The sequence below is a fragment of the Vipera ursinii genome (genome assembly GCF_947247035.1).
Source record: "Vipera ursinii genome assembly, chromosome: 3".
Classification (NCBI taxonomy): Eukaryota; Metazoa; Chordata; class Lepidosauria; order Squamata; family Viperidae; genus Vipera; species Vipera ursinii.
This window is the reverse complement of record NC_139516.1, coordinates 106,854,712-106,877,337: the sequence shown is the minus strand read 5'-3', so window position 1 is coordinate 106,877,337 and position 22,626 is coordinate 106,854,712. Positions and strand designations below refer to the sequence as shown.

At 46.7% G+C, this 22,626-nt stretch overlaps 2 protein-coding genes across 2 annotated transcripts in view; one reads left to right on the top strand and one right to left on the bottom strand.

Moving 5' to 3' along the window:
- NCF2 (neutrophil cytosolic factor 2) overlaps window positions 1-22,626 on the bottom strand; it is a 518,710-nt gene that overhangs the window by 81,525 nt on the left and 414,559 nt on the right. The gene's annotated exons all lie outside the window — the stretch shown is intronic.
- LAMC1 (laminin subunit gamma 1) overlaps window positions 1-22,626 on the top strand; it is a 141,686-nt gene that overhangs the window by 63,429 nt on the left and 55,631 nt on the right. Inside the window, exons 2-4 of the mRNA XM_083359065.1 lie at window positions 3,787-4,091; window positions 12,251-12,381; window positions 15,942-16,108. Coding sequence (XP_083215191.1) covers window positions 3,787-4,091; window positions 12,251-12,381; window positions 15,942-16,108 — 603 coding nt within the window. The remainder of the gene's footprint in view (window positions 1-3,786; window positions 4,092-12,250; window positions 12,382-15,941; window positions 16,109-22,626) is intronic.

Sequence of the window (22,626 nt, the reverse complement as noted above, 5' to 3'; positions counted from 1 at the left end):
AAGAATTTCCCAAAAACATAGATTAGAACACGGGTCGGCAACCCGCGGCTCCGGAGCCGCATGCGGCTCTTTGAGCCGTCTCATGCGGCTCCCAGTCGCCAGGTGTGCGCGCACCTCTCTGATCGGGTGGAGGTGCGCGCGCAGCTCTCCAAAACTTCAAGGCGGCGCTCTGCCCAGAGAAGCGGGAACTGCCCAGAGAAGCCACGATTTCCCCTCCAGAGGAAGAAGGCGCCGGATGCGGTTGGCCCCGTGGGGAAGGGGGAGCGGCGGCGGGGGCGACGGAAAAGCCGCAGAAATGGCAGGAGAGATGCTGACTGGCGGCGGCCTCGGAGGAGGCAGAGGGGGGGAGGGAGGGAAGGGTGACCGGGGGAGGGGGGTAAGCCAGAAGGAAAAGGGAAACTCATCCCGCAGAGCGGTTGCAAAAAGAGGGAGGAGATAAGCCAGCCCGGTACCTGGATCCGCTTCCTGTGTCCCCTCCGCTCTGCCATGATGTGCCCGTTTGGTCTCCTGGTGACGTGGGGCTAAGCCGGAAAAGGGGGATGGGGAGACCGAGGGAGGGAGGGAGGAAGAGAGAGAGAGAGACGGAGTCAGCACCAGCCAGCCAGCGGGCTCGCGAGGGGCGGCAACCACGTGGGGCGGTAACGCGCGCGAGCCCTTGGGGAGGCAGGGCGGGAGTGCGGTCCGGCCGCCGGGCTTCCTTTCCCACTTGTCCGCATCGCTCCAAGGAACTGCATTGTTTGGGGATGGCGACGCTGGTCGTTTGCTGCGGGGCTCCCGCTTGGAAGGGAAGGGAAGATTTGTGAGGGGAAGATGTTGATGACAAGCTTACATTTCCTTTAAAATGCTGTTTCCTGAGGCGCTCGGCTAAGGAGGAACTTTTTTTGTGAGCGTGGCTGGGACGGAGGACTTGTCCTGCACGTCCACAGGCAACGAGGGCAAAACCCCTTGCGACCTGGTTGTGAGAAATGGGGAAAATGAACACACACACACACACACACACACACACACACACACACTCGGCCTCCCTGTCGCCTGGATTCTCACTTCCCCTTCAGGCGTGCTCTGAGACTCAGGCGTGCGGCGCTTTTCGTTTGCGGAGCCGGGGGAAAAAAATTGCCTTTCCACAAAGTGCCGCGACTCCCTTGAAGTGACTCGTAGCGGGCCCCGTTTCCCCCCCCCTCCGTGCAACTTCTGGCTATCCCCCATTTGCCAGGTCTGCAACTAGAGGCGAGTGCCTCGCCTTCAGCCGAAGGGCAAAAGCCCGATCTCGTCCCTCTCCCCTGTTCCCTCAGAGCGCTGCTTGATGGGCTCTCCGCGTGGGTTGAATGGTTGTCTCTGTCCGTTCCCACCCCCCGCCCAACCCCGCCATCGATTCTGTAAGTACCGCACACGACACACACACCCCGGGGCAATTGAAGAAAATAGAATGATGAAGGACTGCAAACTAACACGTTACACGTCTCCATCGATTAACCATTATTTCCCTGAATGACAAGCAAGCCGGTGGTCAAGTAAGTGAGGGTGACGATTTATTTACACGTGAGACAGGGAGAGACGATTTCTTTATTCCGCCAGCGAGCTCAGCGCCTGGCAAGCTTCGGCGAGTCAAGAGCGCGGCTCTGGGAAGCGCACTGGCCTTTTCTGCCTGGGTTTTATGAGGGACGAAGTGAGTTGGGCTGGAAAGCTGCAAAACGACCACGCTTCTCCGTTCCGCCTGGCCCTGGGAGGATAAGGACAAATTAGCAGCAGCGCCCGTTAGCAGCAGCGCCAGGAGCGTCCGCCGGGGCAAACGAGGGGAAGGGCGGCTCCCCCAGCCTCACAGATCCTCGGGAGCGGCAAGGATCGGGGTTCTGCTCGGAGGGAGGGGGAGCGCAGCTCGCACGGTCTGGCTTCGTCCTCTGGCCTGGCCCAAACGCCGCCTCTCTCACCCCCTGCACCGGGTCCAGGGGCCAGGCTGGGCACGCGAGGCATTGTTCCCCTCCCGCAGGGCAGCCGCGGAGCAGACAAAGAAGGGAGGGACGTGCTCCCTCCTTCTGCCCCCTCCGGAAAAGCGGGCGGAGGGCGGGCTTGCTGGCCGGGCTTCCTTGGGATGCTGGCGCCTGAACAAAGGGCAGGAGCCGCCCAAGGTGGGCTGCAGCAACTCGCTTCTCTGCCCCCCCTCCAGGCAAGCGGGGCTTCGTCCCCCGCCTCTACGGACCTGCCCGCGGTGCTCCGACCCTCCCACTTTTAAAAGCCGCTGTTCTTAGGAGAAAAGCCCCCGTCGCCCCCTCCCCCCTGCGCGCGCCGGCCTGGCCCCGTTTGATGAATGCGGCAGGTCTCCGGACGGGACGGCGCGCACCTCTACAAAGGGGAGACCCGTCGCCACGCAGGTGCCTCCCATTTTGCGCATGCGCAAAATGCTTTTTGCGCATGCGCGTGAGTGGACGCACGCATGTGCACTTTTTGCGGCTCCCACTGTTTTGTTTGTGCAACGGAACCGGTTCTGAGTGGCTCCTTTCCTTTTTTCGGTTGCCGACCCCTGGATTAGAAGAAGGGAATGCAGATACTTGGGAGTGCCATTCTCATTTGTACTAGTCGATTTTGCTAATGATCAATGATCACAGGAGCTGTAAATCTCAAACAGCTGAAGAATGCCAGGTTATTTCTTGGATAATCTTCATAGTTCCGGGATTTGTTACAGAACATACAGAAAAGTTTATCAGAAGAAGAACATTGAACAAATGGTTTGAAAAAAGAAAAGGTTTGAAGTGACACAGATTCCCGGAAAGAGAATATCTCATAATAGTTTATGTGACATTTATTAGCTATATTTGGAGATACACCAGCAACTAAAAGAATCCGGAGGGGTGGCAATGGAAATTTTTTACATCACTATAGGAAAGGAGTGGGGTGCATACTCATATTTTATGTCTTAATAAGGCTTGTAAACCCCATGCTATTATTTATTTGATTATCCACGAAGATATAATGTCAAAGGAGCTTCCTCTGTGCTTTTTCCTTCCTAGGATGGTTAGGTTTTAGCTTGTTAAAATATTTCCTTGATACCTTGACATGAAATGATGAAGTGACTGAGATGCCAATTGTAACACCAGGAGGCTGTTTGCACCAGTTCTCTGGCTTAGCTTCAGCATTTTTCATATCATCTGTGGACTGTGGGGAAAATGAAAGTGGAAGTACAGTATATTATCTTCTATGGAGAATATACATTACAGGAGAATAAATCTTATTCTTCCATTGTCAGCAGCATTGAATTCACTTGTACAGGAGTTGAGTTTCTGGGAACCTTTTTTTCCCTTGTAGTGAACTGGAAAAAAGTATCATTTAAATAAAGTAAAGTGCTTGACAAATATTATCTTGGCATTTTTTTACAGTGCCTATTTTAAATAAATAAATATCAAGCCCACAGGATATACAGACATAAAACTGATAGATTAGTCACATTGTTAGGGCAACATACAGCTTAATCCTGAAATGAAGCTTGAACAAGGATTTCCAGCTCAGATTCTCCTGGGCTGCATGCATACTATGCCACACCAAAAGTAAAAAAAAAAATGCAGTGCAAAAAATACCCATTCTTATCTAGGTACTACAACATTTGTGCTTGCCTGCTTGCTTTATTTTCAGAATGTTCAAATTGCTTCTTGTCTGTAAGGCTTCCAAGATAATGGCATCAAAAAGGAACAAATTAATGATAGTAAAATTTACATCAGTATGTTACCATCAAGCAAAAATAACTTAACAGCTTTGACTGCATTGCCAATATCTTTTTTGTTTTCTTCTTTGTAGGAAAAGCCTTTGATATTACCTATGTACGCCTAAAGTTCCATACCAGCCGTCCAGAGAGTTTTGCCATTTACAAGCGCACTCAGGAAGATGGTCCATGGGTGCCCTACCAATATTACAGTGGCTCCTGTGAGAAAACATATCACAAACCCAATCGAGGTTTTGTCAAGAGTTGGGAAGATGAACAGCAGGCCGTTTGTACAGATGAGTTCAGTGACATCTCACCACTCACTGGTGGCAATGTGGCCTTCTCAACCCTGGAGGGAAGGCCCAGTGCTTATAACTTTGATAACAGTCCTGTCTTGCAGGTAAGAAAACTTGGAATTGGATAAAAGACTAAGTCTGACGTGTTTCATTTCTTAAGTTCCAAAATCTCGTCAATCTCTTTTTTCCTAGGGAAACTGACACCTTTCATTCTTTTCAGAGTGGGTCCTATATAGACTATTGGCATGCTTAGTTCATAGGTGGTCAACCAGGGTATAACATCAAAAGATCTTTAGTGGCACCAGCAAACTCACTTTCTCTCCATTTTTGCCTACTGTCATGGCTATTTCACAAATAAAGAATGCAAGAGAAGGATCATACTTCCTTGCTATCCCTCCCTATAAATCCTTTCCAAAACTTACTTGACACTTGACTTGGTTGCTAAAGATAATATACATAGGGAGGAAATCAAGATGGGGGAGGAAGCATTAACTTCTCTATGTGCAGGTTCCTATTTATTCAGTCAGTCCTCAACTTAAAACAGACCTCTCCAAAAGGTTATTTATGACCCAGATTTGAAGTTGCAGTGCCCCTCCCTCTTTTCACAGTCACGTGACCATATTTTGAACACTCAACAACTAGTCCATATTTATGGCCATTTGAAGCACCTCACAGTCATATGATTGTGATTTACTGACATTTACTTCCCCTTTCCAACAAAAATGCTCCAGAGCAAATACAGGTAATCCCCCAGTTACGAGCGTTCACTTCACTTAACGCTCATTCAAACTTACATGATGAGAGCCCCCTATGCGCAAGTCCCAAAATTATGAATGTTGCTGCACCACAGCAGTTGTTCACCCTTAAGAGCAACCACAGTGGCACTGCAACATTCAACCTGGTTATTCCTTCCCTCCCCACCCCCGCCCCTTCTCCACCCTGCGAAGATTGAGATCCTTCACTTTCTTGGCTGCTCCAGGCCTTTGGTGCATTCACAGAGAATAGAGGCCTAAAGTAATGCAAGATCACGCAAGATCAGTGGGGCGAGATCTCACGCTACTGATCTCGTATGATCTCATGGTACTTTAGGCCTCTGATCTCTTCAACAGAGGATGGAACCAAAGCTGGGGGAATGCTTCAGTGTACCTCCAGAGGATGGATCTGGGCTCTGGAGGCCTTTTTTAGGTTGCTGCCGCCCAGATCTGAGGCCAGGGGACGGTTTCACAGCCCCCCCCCCACTGCCCAATCCAGGCACCGGAAGACTTTTCCAGGCTGCTGCAACCTGGAAATGGGCTGCTGGAGAGCTATGTAAGTGTCCCCCAGCTTCAGATCTGGGTGGCAGCTGCCTGGAAAAGGCCTCCGGAGCCTGGATTGGGCCATGTGAGGGCTGTGCAAGCATCCCCTGGCCTCAGATCCGGGCAGCAGCAGGAACTGCAGAGAGGAGACAGATCTTTTCCAGGGGAATCTGGTGTGGCAGGAAGAGAAGGGGAAGCATGAGGTATCTTAGGGGTTCGGGGAGACCTGTTCCATCACTAGGCCATCCATGGCCTTTCCCACCTTGAGATACCTCATGTTCACTTAATGAGCCACGTGCGTCTTAATTAGCAAGGGAGTGATCTCGTTCAACATACAACATTCACTCTACAAGTTTTCGAGTTACCAGTGAAATGAGCAGGCTCCATTACACTCGTAATTCAAGGACTACCTGTAATGGATTTACTTAATTGACCACAGCATTTGCTTAATGACTTCAGCATTTGCTGTATGACATGCACTCATTTAATAACCGCTGCAAAAAAGTCCATAAAATTGGGCACAGCCCTGTGCTATTTAATGTCCATCACAACTTATGACCATAATTGCATCTCCATTAATAAGTCAAGAACTACCTATATGAAGAGTGGAGAGGCAATTTTGTGTCAGTTGGGGAGAATGCATGCATATGCACGTAGGCAAGAAAAGTATAAAGTATGCTGCCTTCAGAAGTTTCTGCAAAGCAACTTTTAGCATGTAATAAAAAGATTTTGGATTACGAACAGACCAGTCTGGACTAGAGGTCACAATTCTTTACTTGTACTAGGGCAGTGAGTGCATATATTTCTGCATATACTGAATTCAAAACAAGACTAGGTATAAAACTAGGAGAGTGTTTTAATTGCTCCCCTGGTCCATAGTCCAGATTCTAGCATTTTGGTGGGAGAAAATCAGTGCCAACTTTTGACTAGTTAAATTTATAATGATTCACACCTCTAATGAGAAATCCAGACTTTCCCTTTTAAGGGAAAAAGTTTTGCACTGAATTGTAATATTTGTTTTCTCTTGTGGGATCCATTCACTTCCTTTTCAAGTTATTGTTAACATAATTTTAAATCTATTCTACATGAAATGAACAGGAAGAGTTTGAGATACTGTGAACATGAATGCTGTTATGTAGTGATTGTTCAGTTTTACTAAAAGCATGGTGACAGTAGTTGTTTTTAGTTCTGACAGGCAGCAGAAGTTCAAGGTGGACATCCATTTGAACAACTATGGGTAGCAAATGAACCATGGCAAAGACAACGAGACCGAGCAGGGAATAAAAATTACACACCAACATAGCACACATTGTATTTACAGTGTGTTTTGGATATTCTAGGTGTATATTTGTGGGAAAGGAAACCCCAGTACTTATCTATGTTTTTAAATTCTTTTATTTTCTCCTGCAATTTTTGGATTGAGAACTGGGAAGCATTCTAGATGGTTTGGGACAGAGGGCAGGGAAGGTGTGGCACAGCACTAAATTCCACTCTATCCCCACATTCATAGGGATATAACTTGATTATAATGCAGGTAGTGAGATGGCTTCAGTGTAATTCTAGACAGTGACTGGTGTTCCTTGTACCATGCTTCCATGCTGCTTGTTTTGCTTTCCATATATGTAGTAATCCTTGCCTCAAGCAAACGTAACTTGTTTTGCCCAAGATAAAGAGAGATGGAGTGGAGAAAAATTAGAAAAAACATGGAGCAAAAAAAAAACACCATATAAGGATCTGAGGTTGGAACTAAGCCCACTCAGCTTGGTTAAATGTCCACTAAATGATGCACTGTATCAGCCTCCCCATTGCACCTTGCAGAAGAACCATAATTCCCACCCATGTGTGGAAGGCACCCACTGGGGAAGATTAAACTGTTTGCTTTTGCATATTTATTTATTTTTATTTTTATTTAATTCCATTTATATCCCGCCCTTCTCCGAAGACTCAGGGCGGCTTACAAGCTTAGCAGTAGCCTTCATTCTATGTATATGCCTGCTTATTAAGGCTTTCACACACACACCCAAGTGGCATTATTACAAAGTCAGCTTATTGCCCCCAACAATCTGGGTCAACAATCTGGGTCAACAATCTGGGCGCTTACAAAAAGTAACAGTATACAACAAATGGAACTGCAAAGCATTTGTGACTGGGAATATAATTGTTGAGCTTTGTTAGCTGTAAAACCATGTCAAAAAAGTTTGCAAAAATAATTACATTTGCTTAGTAGATGATTCTGTATTGATTCTGGTCTTTAAATATAGGCAAGATGCAGTGCACAAAGATTGTGATTCACAGGATTGACAAAGTCACAACCCTCTAGCCTTGTGGTGGTGAACCTATGGCACGCATGCCACAGGTGTCACGCAGAGCCCTCTCTGTGGGCACACTTGCCGTTGCCCCAGTCCTAGGCCTTCAGCTGGGTTTTATAAAACCTTTTCGCTTTAGGCCTCCGCCACTATGTGCAAAAAAAAAAAAAGGTTCAATCACTCAATTTCAACTTGAGATCTTGCAGAGTTGGAATTGATTGATTGAACTTTTTAGTCCCACCCAGTCTGCTGTTTCCACCACAGCCACGCCCACACAATGGGCCATGCTCACACAATGGGCCACACCCACCCAATGGGCCATGCCCACCTGGCACCCGACGATAATAAGTGGGTTTTGGGTTGCAGTTTGGGCACTCGGTCTCTAAAAGGTTCACCATCACTGCTCTAGCCATTAGGATTTTCATTGACATATCTTTGCCAGGTCTTCCACTTTGTAAGCCAATTAGCTTGCCCAATTCATGCCCCCTGAACATTAAGAGTTTGATGATACAATGAACAAACTGATTTCTACTTGATCACAGAGACTATCCCAAAGAGTGCCCATTTCTCAGCTAGAAGCTTGGTGGTCAGCATGGCCACTAGGGGCAACTCTGGCTGAAGAATTAGAATGTGGACTTGAAATCAAAATTGATAATATTAAGTTCATTCAACAGAAGCAAACTATATGAATTTCTTAATTGAGACTAAGGATAAAAGAAAGCCATAATTTAATCAGAAATGCAACTTAGAGGAAAGTTTTGAAGCATAAGCTATCTAAATTTGAAGATTCTGCTTGTTGAGCTGGGCAATTACTTCTAAGTAAATGTTTGGAGCTCAGGATTTGTGTCGTATGCCCTCCGAAATCCAGCTTGTAAATAATAAAAATTAACACTGTACAGGTTAATAATTCCTTCTTCCTTTTATTTCATAGAAACAGTGCTCAGTGTCCCTTGATTGATTTTCCCCAGAAAGTGAAAAGTGGGCAAAATTGGGTTTTGAGCATAGAAAATTGGTATATACATACTGTCACAATCATGTTTTCAAAATTGATAGCAAGTCAACCTTTCAAGATGTTCTAATATTCCAAATATGCAGAGGCTTCCATTTGTTATGTACAGAGACCAACTGATCTTTCTGCTGCTAATCCTTTAAAGTCCAGATAATATCACAAATCTTCACTGAAAATAATTTTTCCAAAAATGTGTAGACATGTTTCCTCCCACACACATAGCATGCATTTCTGATGAATTAATTCATGTTACATGATATTTCAAAATAGCAATTTAGGCTGGAGAGTCTCCGTCTCTGTATGTCTGCGTGTATATAGAAACATTTCATATAGTAAACAAAAAAGTTGTTCAGAACCCTTTGCAGTAATAGAAATACAGGGAAACAGGTATCATATTCTTTACAAAATAATTGTAAATAGCTATTAATAAAAAATAAATTAGAACACACTAAACTAGATATTCCGAAGTTTAGGGATGCTTGGAGTATTGAATGTCAGTGGAAGTTTGGATTCTGACATCTATGGGCCATACCTGTATGAATTTAAAATTATTAATATTTACAATGCATGGAATATTTATGCAACTTGTATTAAGGAATTGATGGTCTGAATAATTGTTGGAGATCTGATACATTGCAACAAAGGTTTGAATGATGTGTGGTCTCATGCTATAATGACTTTGTTTTGAACAAAACATTTCATATGCATTATTAGTTTTATTTTGGAAGATGCACTAATTATTGAAGATGCTCAATTATGCACCAAAGATTTGAAAAACAGCAGGAAGACAATAGATGGCTATTGCTTCCTTTTATGATCTCACACAAACACAAAAAAGATGCAAGACTGGAAGGGATATCTGTTTTTTGTTAATTATATCATTGCTCAGAAGAGATAATCCTTAAATAAAGATTTAAATAACTGTTTAACCCCAAAAGTAAGTAAACTCACTCAAACATGTGAAATTACAATACATCAAAAGCAAAGCATCTGTCCTAGGGACTATAGAACTAAGAATGTTGGATGTTGGGCTTCCGGTTTGTGTTCGTGGCGCTGGCAGACATGCACAGAGAGCTCTCCTCCCCACCACCCAATTTTCCTCTATTGGAAGACCCTGAAAAGGGTCGAAAGTCGCCTTGGACAGGCGACGACCGTGAGGAGGCCCTACGACTGATCACAGAGGAGCATCAACCCCTTCATTTGATCCAGAGCAGTTTCTCTGGACCGACGAAGAAAAGATCGGCCATCAACATGGCCAAACATCAAGCAGTACCAGCCAAAAGCCAAAAGCACTAACAAGCACGAAGAAAGCAACGTGGAGGAACTGGGTGAGACCCTACCTTTCTTATTCCCCCAACTACTTTCCCCCCCCTTTGGAATAGCGGCATCTGCCTACTCGGGGATTTAAAGCTTTGAAAAGAAAGAAAAATATAACTAAATTAAACAACTAAAAAATTGGACTTGCTCCTTTTGGATATTTGGGGTCCCAAAAAGTTCCTATTTCTATGGGGACCTATTACCCTATCTACTTGTTAAGCTGGAAAAAAAAGAGGAAAAATTTAAACTGGATAAAAGCTTAACTGGAGCTTGGAAAAGGATTTTATATGCTACTAAGGACATCTTGTGGTGAAGCCTGGAACAGCAAGGAAATTTACCTTTTACTGTGAGACCTGGCTACAGCCTAGCTGACCTTGGTATTATCTAAAAAAGATAAGAATTTGAAACAGCTGGTGGAGAAAACAACTCCCAGGAATAGTGGAGGTGGACATTCACTGACTTCTATTAAAAATAGCCTCCACTAAAGAACTATCTGTAAACACCTTATAAATGGAGGAATACTATCCACAACTTAACTATAAACTTATACTTGAAACAATCCTTGAAATTACATAATCCAGACTGAAAGACAAAGGTGCCAGCCTAAATTTACAAAATGAAGCCCTGATTCCAACTGACAAATCTACAATCCAAAAAGCAATAGAAGAGGAAGAAATTAATATCAAGACAGAGGACTTTAAAGAACAACAAGTACAATCTACTGAGAACCTCGATACCCAAACCTTGATCTCAACTATAGAACCTGCAACCCAAAAAACAACACAAACTGAAGAAAACAACACTAAGATGGAGGGTTCTAAAGACTTACAACTACAACATACTGAAAACTTAGACAACCACACAACAACTTCAACTCTGGACATGACCTCTCACCCAAGCCAGATGAAACTGGAAGAAGAAGACCAGACTGAACTGATGACAAATATACTGATCCAAACACAGAGACTTGAACTATCAGAGCAACAATTTAATGATTACAAAGGGGCCAATTCCTTTGAAAAATTGACAACTGGATGGTCTCCCTTGATTCAAATAATGTGTAGGAATGAAGGGAGATCCATTTGAGGATTTAAAGGCACTAGTATGGAAGCCTGCTTGGCACAAAAAGAAAGCCAGAGTTATACTTTAAAAAAATGTAGTTTTTTCCCCATTTTTTTTCTATAATGGAAGAGCCTAAAATTTTACTTAATGGGTTAAGGGGAGACTTTAAAAGATATTATTTGATTTAATATTTAGGATTTAGACTTCAAGGGAAATTAAAATTAGCTATTAGAATATAGTTTTGACTTATAATATGGAAGTTAGATTGAGACAATAAAGGATACTTTATTAGTAAGTGATGAGGTACTGGGATGACAAATGGAATATATCTGTGAAATGTATTTGTGATATAAAATAAGAAGGTATCTAACTAAGCAATATGTGTATTTTAGATATGATAACTATAATGAAATAGGGGAAATCTGGGTTACCTGAAAGTTAAATATTATGGATCTTAAAGGTTAAATTGGAACACCGTAATTGAAAATTGGTAAAATCTTAAAAACAGGACATGATAACTATAAGTAAAAATATATTGATAAATATCTTAACTGATTGTGTTATAACTATAAATATTAACTTGATTGTGACATAGTAATTATGGGAAACAGAGAGGGAATTTTAGATGATTTAACCTGGGATAGGTACAAATGATTTTGTTACTGGACTATTGATTACCCAATCATCACGTTGCTTTCTAAACATTTTGATATTTTGATGTAAAATTGAAAAATTAATAAAACTTGTTTTAAAAAAAGAATGTTGGATGTCATTTGCTTATGTCAGTTTCAACTTATTTCATGGCAAATTGGGATTCTTTGGGGAAAAAATACCAGTAATTTTTTGCTGTATGTGATGTCATGTAACAGTTGGGTCTCTGGTAGTATCTTTTACTAAAAAGGAATTAGTCTAGTATTTTTAAACTGTATTCAAAAAGATCTTTCTCTGTTTTGTCTTTAGTAAGTGTCCTTTTCTACCTCATTCTAGCCCATATTTTAGTTCCTTTTCCATCTCTTCTACACCACCACTACTCTCATACTTGTGGCTCTTATTTTCCTTCCTCCCACTTCCTTTAAATCAGTGTTTCTTAGCCTCAGCAACTTTAAGATGTACACAACTCAAAAGTTGCTAAGCTTGAGAAAGAATGATTTGAATGACCTTGGTTTCTTCATGTTTGGAAAGCAGTGGCTTTTGTGTGTATTAAGCTTTTCCTGTGGTTTTCTTGGTCATAACTGATTTAGATTATGTGGTTTAACTTCCATTTTCTCTTGTAGGAGTGGGTGACAGCTACAGATATCCGAGTAAGCCTCAATCGCCTGAATACCTTTGGAGACGAAGTATTTAATGACCCCAAGGTTCTCAAATCCTATTATTACGCAATTTCTGATTTTGCTGTGGGTGGCCGGTAAGTAATGAATCCCAAGTGATTCTCTTTCTAATAGCTTAAATAATTGCTTACTTAGGGCAGTATTTCTCAAACTCTCATGCAGGATGGGGTTTTCTGGGAGTTAAAATCCATACATCTTAAAATTGCTGAGGTTGAAAAATGCTATTTTAGGGCTTTGGCGTGATTTCAGCCTCTCTTTGAGACAGGCTTTTTAAAATGCTTGTTCATTAAAATAAATGTGATATAATAAAAATGTTACTGTAACTTTACATTAATATTTAATTGATCCAAGCACTATTTCTGTATCCATAAGGTGTCTTTGAATTTTATTCATACTAAATTTCATCTCAGTTTGGATGCCTATGAAAATAAATGTCTTGCTTTTAACTGTTATATGCTTACTATGGTAAAAGTACAGCCACTGATTTAATTACAGTATCTGTCCTAATGTGGCTAATATGATTATCACATAGAAGAAAAGTCTCTTGTTATTTCACTTCGGTATTTTCCATTAATTACAACTCCTTCTCTACCTTCTGGCTCTGTTTGTAAGCCAAAAGTCTTTCTTAAAAACTTATCTACTACTTTTCCAATAACATTACTCATAGCAACACCTTCCTTAGCAGTCTTGTAAGATAGGCCAATATCCATACCCTCAAATGCAGATGGGAGAGGGGAAGACAGATGGGAGAAGGGGAGGCACATCCATTGGTAAAATAAAAGTTGAGCTTCCCAGTCCATCATGCATTCCCATATCTTAGGGATGTGTATTTCTTTACTTTGAAACTGCTTTACAGACCGATCTTGTTCATGCTTCCAAAAATGTTACATGCTTGCCCTTCCCCAGTGTTTCAGGGTGCATAGGCAAAGGGATAGTCATGATCATATGCTGGATGATTCAACATTTCATATTGGCTTTCAACGGAATTTATGGCCCTCATGCTGGGACTGGGTACGGAGCCTCCTCACGGCTTCTTCCCCCATGGACATCAAGAGTACCCACCCCACTACCACTTGTCCTGGGGCAGCTGTCGCCATCCCACACTCTCCCAGCCCATCGCCGGCCAGCTGGGTGCACCGGGATGCCTCCTTTCAGGCTCCCTCGGCCTCTCCCCCCCCCAGGCTGGGGCTGGTCAGATTCCCCCTGTGGGCAGCCCTGCGCCGGTCCCCAGCCAGCCCTCCTCCTCTATCCTGCAAGCGTCATCAGGCGGAGGAGCCAGGCAGCCACGGCTCTCGCTCTCCTCCAGCCTCCATCTGCGCCTGGCTGGCCAGTGATGGGCTGGGGAGCGGGGATGGTGGCAGGTGCCCTGGGACAAGTGGTAGGTGGGGTGGGCCCTCCCCTCCCGATGTCCATGGGGTAAAAAGTGGTGAGGAGGCTCCACGCCCAGTCCAACCTGGTACGGCATGGAAAGTGAGACAGCAGCTCCATATGCGTCTGACCCAACCCTCGCAGAGTGCCGTTCTCCCACCACCCCAATCCAACACTCACAGAGCCCTGACCCGGTTCCTTACCTCTGCCTGGCTTCTTTTGCGGCCTCATGGCAGTGGCACTGGGCAGGAGGTGGCAAACGGCCAGTTTTGGCGTGACGCAGCTGTTTGCCGCCTTGCGTATTGTGCCCAATGCTGCTGCAATGCGGCTCAGCCAGAAGTGGCCATGGAACAAGTGGGGCAGGTTTCCCCCCATCCACCACATGGATCACTCTGCCACCGTGTGGGGGACTGCCGCCTATGTGTGCAGGGGGGACTCTGTGCAGCTCTGAAAGAAGTGGGCAGGCAGGCACAGTGGGCCAACCTTTGTTCGCCTGGAGTCCTGTGGCAGGAGCCTCCCTCACGGCCACTCCTCTTAAAAGTGGCAGGCAGTGCTGCAGGATCCGCCGCATGGCCGGGAGGAGGCAGCCGGAGGGCTGAGTGGCTCTGGCTATGCCTGCGCTCCAGCTGCGACCCTGGTCTTACAAGCTGTGGGGGATGGGGGGGGCGCTGGGTCGCAAAGCCCAGATGGCCAGCAGTGATGAGGGGAAGCCAGGCCATCTCGCCGCCACCCGGTGGCCATCTAGGGGTTCCGCACATGAGCAGCTGCCCTGCCCTGCTGGGTGCCCCTCTGCAGCCTCAGCCAGGAAGCCTCTGATGAGGCTCAGTCCTCTGCTCAGCACGAGGCTTGGGCGGTGATGGCCAGATCCCCGGCATGGCCTCTCCACCTCCAGCCCCAACCAGGCGCTGACAGGGCAGGGCCGCTGGGCAGGTTGCCAGCCAGGAGTTGGTGGCCTTTTGGGAGAGCAGAACCCCCGCCACCCCGTGCCCTGGGTGGCCGGTGCCTTCTGGCCAGGGGCGAAGTGGTCACAGCCGGCTTTTGATTCCCAGGGGCTGCAAAGGCAGCCCACAGCGTGGGGAGTGGCAGCCTGCCATGGCGGGGGGGAGGGAAGATTGGTGCCTCGGAATGGAAAGAGTGGAGCGGACGGTTCCGCGAGCCCTGTCCGAGCCGCCGCACAGAGTGCCCTGCTGCTGCCACCGTTTCCTCCCCGCACGGATTGCCCTGCCGCCCCCGTTTCCCCCCCGCACAGATCATTGTGCTGCCACTGCCATTTCTCCCCCACCCCCCACACAGATCGCCCTGCCACTGCCGCCTGGGGAGCACCAAAACTCACTTGCAAGTCCGGGGCGCTGGAGTTTTTCAGTGTAGCCATGCCAAACCATGCCACCAGGCTTCCCAGTGGCCAGCAGAAGGGTGATCGTGGCAAGAGTAATCTTTTTCCCCCATTCCCTCCCTGGCCCTTGAGCTCGTCTCGACACCTCTTTCTCAGCACTGCTTCTGGCTTCTCACCTCTCCCCGCCAATTCTTGCAGCTGCTCCCTGACTCCCAGTGCAGAGAAGGAAAGCGAAAGCACTGGTGCACGTGGAAAGGGGGAGGGGAGCAGCCCGGCCCTGCCTCCCTCTGGGGTGATGGCGCACATGAACACAGGCACGGCTTTGCGTGCCACCTGTGGCACATGTGCCATAGGCTCTTCACCAGAGAACTAGATTTTAAACTTTTAGTCAATATATATCTCTGAATAGCTGCCAACTTCAACAGATAGCCCTTATTTTTAAGGATGAAGTGCAAAAAAACAGCAAATTTGGCTAAAGATGTACGCTGTGGTTGCAGCTTGTATTCTGAAGCAGAATTGGTCTTTGTCCATCTCTTGGCTTGCTGGAAAAAAAATCATCTGCAGTTGTAAAAGGAGGACAGGTGTGGTAATTTGGATCCAGATAGGAACTTTGGGAGACCAGCATGGTGGAATTTTTAAATGCACCTTGTGACAGTCACATTATTAAACCACATATTTTAATTGGAGATGTCAAAAACTTGGTATTTTTTAAATTGCAATCTTGGTTTGGTCTGGGCAATCATTGACAAAACTGAGCTTATGCTCTCAGTCCTTTTTATTAAGAAGCTTGCACTGTAGCAAGATCTCTCTTCTGGTGGGAACATTCAAGTCCTGCAATCTCTCTGATAATGAGTCAGTCTTTGCTTATGTGGGAAGACTAGACTGCTGGAGGACAGACTGTATATAGTTTTCCTAAAACCTGTTTTTGCCTTATAGATGCAAATGTAATGGCCATGCAAGCGAGTGTGTGAAGAATGAATATGGAAAGCTTGCTTGCAATTGCAAACACAATACCTTTGGGGTTGACTGTGAGAAATGCCTTCCTTTCTACAATGACCGGCCTTGGCGAAGAGCAACAGCTGAGAGTGCCAATGAATGTTTGCGTAAGTGTATATTGGGGTTGTTTTTAAATAATATGGTTTTATCTGCCAAATTATTTCACCACTTCCTACTATCAAGGGAGTGGTAGCCAATTTTAAGTGCCTTCAATAAGTTTTCTTCCTTTTTCCTCTTGGCCAGTTGTAGTACTTCCTGCCTTGGCTATTCTGTATCAGTGCAGAAGCATAGCATATTTTTAACTTTATCCTACATGTCTTTGTTCATGTTATCTCTTTGTGTGTGATAAAAATGTCTTGGGAATTGCAGAAAGTTAGGTAATGTTCCTGTTGGTATCTTAAAACTAGATCACATTAACCTACTACTTGTTTGTTCTCTCTGTTTATTTTTGGCAAATCTAACTTGTGAAATAAAAGTGCAGTTCTCCTTGATATATTTTGATTTAGTATGGTCTTCTGGGTTCAACTTGATATATTTTGATTTAGTATGGTCTTCTGGGTTCAACTATCTGTAACTGAACACATTGTTCAGTGTGCCAAAATAAATAGATAAAATAACCCAGATTTTTTTAAAAATCTCAAGAATAGGGAAGTATTCAAATACAGCAGATAAACAGCTGGTCCTCAATTTTTTCTTATATTCTGTTGATGCTAATAATATTAAAAAGTATCAAGATGCCATGAAATGTGTTTGAACCTTGTTTCTTGATTACTTGAAATTGTATTTTGAAATCTCTGCAGCTTCTAAGGCTTCTGTAAATATTATCTCCATCCAGGATGTCCACAGTGTGGAGAGTCAAAAGAGTCAAAATGAGAAATACAACTGTATGATCAAAGCCCTGATTGTTTGTCACACACAGCCTTTGATCACACAGTCAAACCCACCATCTTGGCATTTATGACCCCCCCCCCTTCATAAGGTGCCCTTGTTCACATCCATGAACTTTCAAGACATCATAAACTCTTTGGCTGAAAGGTAACAGTGGTAATGGTTTTCTCAAAGCTGAAAAATTCCATTGTTTTTGAAATTTCTGCAGAATTGTGTCAAACACACAAATAACAACATATATATTAAAAGAAATAAGTATAGAAAATAAAGTGATCTGAGAAATGGATTCTAATTTGCACCTCACAAAGTGTTGATAAGAAAGTAAAATGCTGATTCCCCCCCCCCCCCCAAAATATGATTGTTTGATTGACAACAGTTGATTGCTAGAAAATCAGTTTACAGTCACAGGGTAGGTTGAGTGATTTGTCCATGTTAAAATTAGCTTTGAAACTTACAATTTTCACCACAACCAAAGAGGTTCAAGTGACTGGTTTTTTTTAATTACCGTATATACTTGAGTATAAGCCGAATTTTTCAGCCCACTTTTTGGGCTGAAAAAATCCACTTCGGCTTATACTCCAGTGACCAAAAAAAAAAAAAAGAACTTACCGAGGACCTGCGCGCGGCCGAGGCTTCGGTGCTTCCGGGATCGCGCGCACCTCTCCCAAGCCGCCGCCGTCCGGAGACCTGCCGAAGTTTGGGGAGGTTTGGGGAGGTGCACGCGCACCTCCCCAAACCTCCCCAAACGTCGGCAGGTCTCCGGACCTCCGCACCCTGCCTGCCTGCTTCTTTCCACTGCCTGGCTGCCCTAGGATGTAACCCGCTTCATGATAGAGTGCGACGCCTGCAAGGACTGGTTTCATGGCAGGTAACACAAAGTGGTCATTCTCGCCTTTCCCTCCCCCCCTCGCCCGCCCGCTCGCTTTTTTTTTCCTCTCAAGCATCACTGGACTGGGCCAGGGAAATCAGAGAGAAGCTGGGCGTGCAGCGTCACGGCGATGGCTGGAAGCCTCACCCAGCTAGAGACAGAGAGGAAGGAGGGAGGGAGGGAGGGCGCGCGCAGGCAGAGAGGGTTTGGTCAGGGTGGTGGCGGCGGCGGCGGATACGGGGAGCTGAGGCGCCGTCCGGTAGGTAGAGGCCGTTATGGGAAGGAGGCGGGAGAAGGGACGTGTGGGGGAAGTATGGGGGCCGTGTAAACGGAGTACGTGCGCCGCCGCGCGGGTCTGATAGAACTGGGCCGGCAACGGGTGCTTGTGAAGCGGCTGATGGCTGGCTAGGAAGGGGGCGGCGGCGGCAGACGCGGGGAGCTGAGGCGCCGTCCGGTAGGTAGAGGCCGTTATGGGAAGGAGGCGGGAGAAGGGACGTGTGGGGGAAGTACGGGGGCCGTGTAAACGGAGTACGTGCGGCACCGCGCGGGTCTGATAGAACTGGGTCGGCAACGGGTGCTTGTGAAGCGGCTGTGGGCTGGCTAGGAAGGGGGCGGTGGCGGCGGCGCTGGCGCTTTGCGGGTGGGACAAGGCTCTCGAGAGAGAACATGGTGGAGGCGGAACCGACCCCGCCGCTCCCTGCAGGGGAGAGAAGCCGGGCAAGCGCTGCTCCAGTCCTCGCTCTTCTTCCCTCTCCCAATTTTGCCTTCCTCTCCAAGATAAGTTCGAGCAGTAGGGGAAAGTTAGAGCCCCTTTCTGAGGCCGCCCCTTATTTGGGATTGTTGGGCGAGAAGGCGACGTGGGCACGGAGGAGGAAGTAAGTCGCGCTTTACTCGTCACTGCGGGGCGGGGAGAAAAAAAGTTCTTGCCGGCCGGACTTGGATGGCGGCAGCGGCATCAGCTGGGAGCCGCAGCCCCGCCTAGTCCGGCTGAGCTGAACCAGCTCAACACAAAGCGATCGGGCCTTTCCTCCCCCCCTTTCCCTCCCCCCTCCCGCTCTAGGGCAGAGATCCCCTTCCTATCGCTCGGGGCCTTTCGTCTCTTTGGCTCGCCAGGGCTGGAGCGGCGAGAGCGAGCGGCAGAGGAGAGATAGTGGCCTTTCCTTTCCTTTCCTTTCCTTTCCTTTCCTTTCCTTTCCTTTCCTTTCCTTTCCTTTCCTTTCCTTTCCTTTCCTTTCCTTTCCTTTCCTTTCCTTCCCTTCCCTTCCCTTCCCTTCCCTTCCCTTCCCTTTCCGTTAGAGAGCTACCTTCGTGATTAAAATGTGGAGTGGCTGACTGAGGCTGAAAGCACATTAGGTAGCACTTGAGACATGCAGGCAAATCCTGCTAAAGGGCTTTTCCCCCCCCACTGGATCCGCGCTCCGCAAGCCTCTGCCGCCGGCGGAGGCTGGATCCGCGCTCCGCAAGCCTCTGCCGCCGGCTGGATCCGCGCTCCGCAAGCCTCTGCCGCTGGCTGGATCCGCGCTCCGCCGGCGGCAGAGGCTTGTGGAGCACGGATCCAGCCTCCGCCGGCAGCAGAGGCTTGCGGAGCGCGGATCCAGCCGCCGGCGACAGAGGCTCAATCCGCCGTTCTGCAAGCCTCCGCCGCCGGTTAATACCCTGTATTCAGCTCTGGGAAGTGGGGGGAAGGGGGAGAGAGGGGGAGTTTGGGAGGAGGGGGAGGGGGAGCTCCACGGTGCAAAAATAAAGCCCTGCCGCTCTTCGCGTTGCTTGCCCGACTGGCTGTCATGGGACCGCACGGATCGCCTCGCTCCCACCGGCAGCTGATTCCTTCGAGTTTGGTCTCGAGCGATTTTGCATTTTCTCCAGTGCTGAAAGCCACTCGGCGGATCCCAGCCTCGGCTTATACTTGAGTCAAGAACTTTTTCCAGTTTTTGGGGGGTAAAATTAGGGGTCTCGGCTTATACTCGAGTCGGCTTATACTCAAGTATATACGGTAATCGGCCAATATTCTAATATTCTTAGAAACCTGGTGGTAACAAAAAGAATTGCAGAGCTGGCTTACAATACTTTGTTGTAAGTATATAGCTGAGTAGTGACATAATGATACCTGAACATCTGTTATAAGGTGACAGTATCAGTATATCTTCTGGCAAATATCCCTTTTTTCTTCATAACTTCTTTAGGAACGAAATTTCTGATCTACTTATAGGAAAAAAACTTCAAAACAAGAAATAAAAGCACTTAACAAAGTGACTTCTTTCACTTAGTTGCTGACATACAGTTCTGTCTTTCTGCTTTGGTTTTGATTTTGATCTGCAAAGATTTCTTTTGGACCGTAAACATTGAAAACACATACAATTTAGAATCTTTTTTTTAGCATTTTGGTTGAAGCTCAGATAAAGAATATTGTATTTTTGGTGAGAACTGCATGCTATAAAAACAGTCCTGTTTTAAGCTCTACTTCTCCATAGAATAGAGCACAACTTATGGAATCTGGCAATGACAGGTAAAGCTTTTTCTTGCTGTATAAGCAATTGGACAAAGTAGCAAGAAAAAAATCAGTTGAATGGTGTAAGGACATGAGGCAAGGTAGGAAAGGAATATTTAGGAGAGGGCTGCTTTCCTGGACCACAGATCTGCATTTCCTGTAACTCAGGATCTGAGCTCAAGGCAATGAAGATTTCTTAGACCAGGGGTCAGCAACCTGAAACAGTGAAAGAGCCACTCGGAACCGGTTCCCTCACAAAAGGAAAAACTGGGAGCTGCAAAAAATGTGTGCGCATGCGCGTACATACGCACATGTGCAGAACAGGATTTGAAGAGTGGAGCCAAGGCAAGATATGCACCTACCCTGCATATTTGAATTGATTGAACTTTTTTAGTCCCACTTTTTTTTGGGGGGGGGAACTGCACATGGCAGAGGACTGGGAGCCGCAGGAGATGGCTGAAAGAGCCGCATGCGGCTCCGGAGCCGCGGGTTGCAGACCTGTGTCTTAGACCAAGGACCGTGATTTGGCATGTAGTAGTAGCATCAGTTTCTGAGATCTTGGGAACAGTCTACTCCTCTTAGTTACTTCCAAAAAACTGCTCAGTGAGCTGAAAATAACTTAATTCAACATCTGTTCTCTAGTTCAGCATCTGTAACAGTGATATGGAGGAAAAAGAGATAGTTTTTCTGCTAAACCAAATTATAATACAGGTAAATCTCAATTTTTGACCACAAGTAACCCAACATTTCTGTTGTTAAAAGCAAGACAGTTGTTCAGTGAGTTTTGTCCCACTTTACAACCCTTGTTGCCACAGTTAAGCGAATAATGGCAGTTGTTAAGTGAATTTTCCAGTTGTTAAGTGAATCTGACTTCCCCATTGACTTTGTCAGAAACCAGCTGGGAAGGTTGCAGATGGGGATCACATGACCCTAGGACAGGGGTCGGCAACCTTAAACACACAAAGAGCCACTTGGACCCATTTCCCAGAGAAAAGCAAAACTTACGTGTGTGCAGGAGGGCCCTTGATTGAAGAGTTTAATTAAAAAGAAATAGAGGCTACTGTGCATGAGTTTCTCTCTCTCTCTCTCTCTCCCTTCCTCCCCCACTCCCCTCCCCTCTCTCTCTCTCTGATCTGCTCACCTGGCAAGATGGCTTCACGCTGTTCTCCGACAAGCTGATACACATTCTTATTGGGCTGGCTCTCCTGCCCTTGGTCTGCCAGTCCTCTTCCCCCACTCAGTGTGTGTGTGTGTGTGTGTGTGTGTGTGTGTGTGTGAGAGAGAGAGAGAGAGAGAGAGAGAGAGAGAGAGAGAGGCTGCTTTCTGCTGCTTTCTACTTCCTGCAGAGACACAGCAAAGGCAGGAGCCCCGCCTAATAAGCTTGTCAGCTTGTCGGAGAACAGCGTGAAGCCAGCTTGCCAGGTGAGCAGAAGATCGGAGAGAGGGAGAGAGAGAGGGGGGGAGAGGGGGAGGGAGGGAGGGAGGGGGAGAGAGAGAGAGAGAGAGATGCTGCTTTCTGCTGCTTCCTACTTCCTGCGGAGACGCAGCAAAGGCAGGAGCCCTGCCTAATAAGCTTGTCAGCTTGTCGGAGAACAGTGTGAAGCCAGCTTGCCAGGTGAGCAGAAGATAGGAGAGAGGGAGGGAGAGGGGGAGGGAGAGAGAGAGAGAGAGAGAGAGAGAGAGAGAGAGATGCTGCTTTCTGCTGCTTCCTACTTCCTGTGGAGACGCAGCAAAGGCAGGAGCCCCGCCTAATAAGCTTGTCAGCTTGTCGGAGAACAGCATAAGACCACTCTCTTTTTTACACACACACACAGAGAGAGAGAGGGGGGGGGGGAAGAGAGAGAGGAAGCGCAAGTGCCTCTCTCTGTCTCTGTCTCTCTCTGCAAATGGCAGCTCCAGAGCTGCGGGTTGCCGACCTGTGCCCCAGGACAATGCAACTGTTATAAATACCTGCCAGCTGCCAAGTACTTGAATTTTGATCAGACAACCATAAAGATGCTGCAACAGTTATAAGTATGAAAAACTTTCATAAGTTACCGTATATACTTGAGTATAAGCCGAATTTTTTTAAAAAAAACTTCGGCTTATACTCCATGCCGCTACAACCGCCAGGTCTGCGAAGCAGCCACCCACACTCTCCAAGCCGCCATCGGACCCAAAAAGTCCCGTGAGGCCCGTGCGACCGTCGGCGGCTGTTTCTAGCTGCCGCTCAGTTGATCGCGCTGCGTGACCACCGGTAGACGTCCCCGGCTGCCCCTTAGCTGTTTGTGCCGGCGCGGAACCTCCGCAGCCGCTCGCAGTCTCCTTCAGCCGCCGATCAGCTGTCTGTGCTGACGCGGACCCTCTGTGCCCGTCCACAATCTCCGGCCGCCGATCAGCTG